At 29.2% G+C, this 3332-nt stretch overlaps 1 protein-coding gene across 1 annotated transcript; it reads left to right on the top strand.

Annotated features, from left to right (window-relative positions):
* The first annotated feature begins 1104 nt into the window (after nt 1-1104).
* On the top strand, nt 1105-2484 carry LOC101496496 (glyoxylase I 4-like). The gene is made up of 3 exons (XM_004512059.4): nt 1105-1375; nt 1461-1578; nt 1944-2484. Exons 1-3 carry the CDS (start codon nt 1173-1175, stop codon nt 2229-2231), a joined length of 609 nt encoding a protein of 202 aa, XP_004512116.1. The 5' UTR covers nt 1105-1172; the 3' UTR covers nt 2232-2484.
* Nucleotides 2485-3332: the final 848 nt, after the last annotated feature.

Here is a 3332-nt window from a genome sequence, read left to right as displayed (position 1 = left end):
GTGAATCTGCTCGTGCTTTCCATAATAAGGTACAATGTTCCATTGTAAGCAAAATTGTAAACATAAAAAATCAAGCTAAGGAATTTTCGTTTCTCTTTCTTCAATTTCAGCATCATTATAAATATAAAAATAATTTCAAAGGGATGCAAACTAATAGGTTTAATTAGAGGTATAATTGAAAATGAAATTATATATATTAAAAATTAAAATCATATTTATTTTAGGATAATTTTTTATTTTATTTTTTGTAAATGTAATAAAACTAACGTAAAATTGTGATTGTTATCACTCATAAATACATTTTTATGTCATATATCTCGTTCAATTTAGATCTTTTAACCTATGAGTAGTAATTTGAAAACTAATAATGAATTAAATGTAATTAATGTCTTCAATTAGAAATATCAGTAATACAAATCTTTTCACACACCTTCTCAAGTTTAGGAGAGGATAACTAAAAATTTAGTAAAAATTAGGTTGTAAGGCGATGACGACTTCTACTAAGGGTGTTCAAAAAAACTAAAATTTGAATCAAACTATAGAACTGAACCGAACTGTTTTTGAACTAAATTGATTTATAAAAATTGAGAACCAAACTATTATTTCAAAAACAATTTATTAAGCGAGCTGATTTTTAAAAACTAGAACCAAACCGGTTTTCGGTTTAAAAAAATCGAACCGAATGGATTTTTAATTCGAAAAAATTAGAACCGAATTTAGTTTTTTAGAAATAATTAGGGGTAATTATGTAAAATTTGGCCTATAGAAACAAAAAAAATTAAGTTAAAACCATTTCGGTTCAAAATAATAAACAGGTTAACCGATTTATAAAACAGTTCAGTTAGATTTTTTGAACTGAAAAATCAATTCGGTTCAATTTTTTCAAACTAAAAACCGATTTTGTTTTATTTTAAAACAACTCTAATTCAAAACTGAACTTTACCGACCCCTAACTTCTACCTATAAACAAATTTTCAGACCGTATCTAATTAATTAAATGTGCTACTCTTAGAAATATGTTAGCATGACAATATAAAGTGCACCATTTCATTGTGTTTTCTTTGATCAAAAGAATCTTCCACGAAGGTTCCTAGATGGTAACCAAATTCATGCTTTATAATAAGAACCATCTTTGATTATGAAATTCACTGCAAAGTAGAAAGTTGAGGTGAATGCACATGCTAGCTTCATTGAAAGAACAAGAGTGGAAAATGGAGATTGAAGAAATTTGTGAAACACAAGCACTTCCATTGCTTTCATTGAATCATGTGTCTCTCTTGTGCAGCTCAGTGTTGGATTCCATGAAATTTTATGAAGAGGTTTTGGGCTTTGTTCCTATCAAACGACCATCTTCTTTCAAATTCAATGGAGCCTGGTTAGCTAATTGTGCCACTTTCTTTTCTATATCAATTATCTTGCTATACAAAATATTAATGTTGCTTTTATTTTATTTTTTGTAGGTTTTATAATTATGGTATTGGAATACATTTGATTCAGAATCCAGAAATAGATGAATTTGATACCTACATAAATGAATCCAGGCCTATTAATCCCAAGGATAATCATATCTCATTTCAGGTAAAACAGAGATTTACCTACGAGATTAAATTAATATAGTCATTTTAAAATGTTATAAATCGACCAAATAAATAAATAAATCTATAAAACTAAAAGTAGAAATTAATCCTTGTAAAAAAAAATAAAGTAGAAATATATGTCCTTGTAAGTGTGACTAACAACATATTTAAATCTTTATCTAATCCAAATATATTACAAAAAAATTTAGTCATTTTATAGACATATGTTAAGTATATGTTAGTGAGGCTTTAATTAACAACCACACTTAGTGAAAAAAAATACATTATTGATATTAAATGGCCACATGAATCACAATTGATGATTTCTATGCTTATTATAAACTTTATCAATTTGATTTTGTGAAGTGTACGGACGTTGAACTTGTTAAGAAGAGATTAGAAGAAAAGGGTATGAAGTATGTTACAGCTGTTGTAGATGAAGGAGGAATCCAAGTGGATCAAGTGTTTTTTCATGACCCTGATGGCTACATGATTGAACTTTGCAATTGTGAAAATATTCCAATAATTCCTGTTTCTTCATGCTCTTTTAAGCCAAGAAGCCATAGCTTTAAAAGGGCTTCTTCCAAGTGTGGATTCATGGAGAATGTTATGATGGAAAGCTTGAGCATGGACATGATGAACTTCTCCTTTTAAAATTGTCTTTCACTTTTAATAAAATGGTAAAAGTGAAGAATATTAATTATACTTTTTTTTTGTTATAAGATAAAAAAGGTTTGTTCATCAAAACAGAACAAAAAATATATGGCAAGTTGTTATTGATATATGTTTGGGTATATTAAAAAAGTTGTTAGTTATGGATAAATTGTAAGGGTAGAATGGTCCAAAGATAAACTGTATTGTATTTGTATGTGGTGTTTAAAATAAAATATGAGCACTCTTATTTGAATATCACGATTTTTTTTTTAAACAAATGATATTTGTAATTAAAGTAAAGCTGGCAAGAGTACAAGGTCCCAAAATGCATGGTTGAAATTCAATCTAATAAAGTATATAGCAAGAGTTGTGATAAATTTGTGTGTTTAAATGCAAATGATATTTACAAAAAATGCAAATAATAGTATTCACCTAAAATGATTAATTAATGTATCATATGTTGGTATCTTGACCTCGAAATAACAGAAAATATATCAGTTTTCGTTACCAAATTAATCAGTATCAAGTGCACAGCGGAATTTAAATTTTGAGGCATGCAAAGTTAGCAATATAGAAAATTAAAGAGAGAGAGTTAGAGAAGAAAACACAGAGATTTATCCTGGTTCGGTTGTCAACAACAACCTACGTCCAGTCCTGAAAATCCAATCGGATTTCAGATTTTCTTCTCCTTCAATAGAAAGAATCAATTACAGATTGTCCAGTTTCCTCCCTGAAACCTATCTATCTTAATGATCTCTTTCCTATTGAATACCCTCTGATCCTTGTAGATACTCGTCAACCTATCACAGAATCACAGTGCGACTCTTCCTTGTTGAACACTCTTCACCCAAGAAAGTAGCCACCAGTTTCTAGCTGGCTTTCTATCAACCCTTTGATCCTTGTAGACAATCGTCAGCCTAACACAAAATCAAAGTACGACTCTTTCTTGCTGAGACCTCTCACCCAAGAAAGCAGCCACCAGTTTCTAGCTGGATTTTCAACGTTCGTTTTGGTTCAAAGATTTATTACAAAATGAATAAAAGAAGTAAAACAAAAGGGTCTTCAATCTTTATGAATGTTGCTCTTCACAAATCTGGATAT

The sequence above is a fragment of the Cicer arietinum genome, chromosome 8 (assembly GCF_000331145.2).
Source record: "Cicer arietinum cultivar CDC Frontier isolate Library 1 chromosome 8, Cicar.CDCFrontier_v2.0, whole genome shotgun sequence".
Taxonomy (NCBI): Eukaryota; Viridiplantae; Streptophyta; class Magnoliopsida; order Fabales; family Fabaceae; genus Cicer; species Cicer arietinum.
The sequence above is the reverse complement of the archived record's forward strand: the minus strand, read 5'-3'. Positions and strand labels throughout refer to the sequence as shown.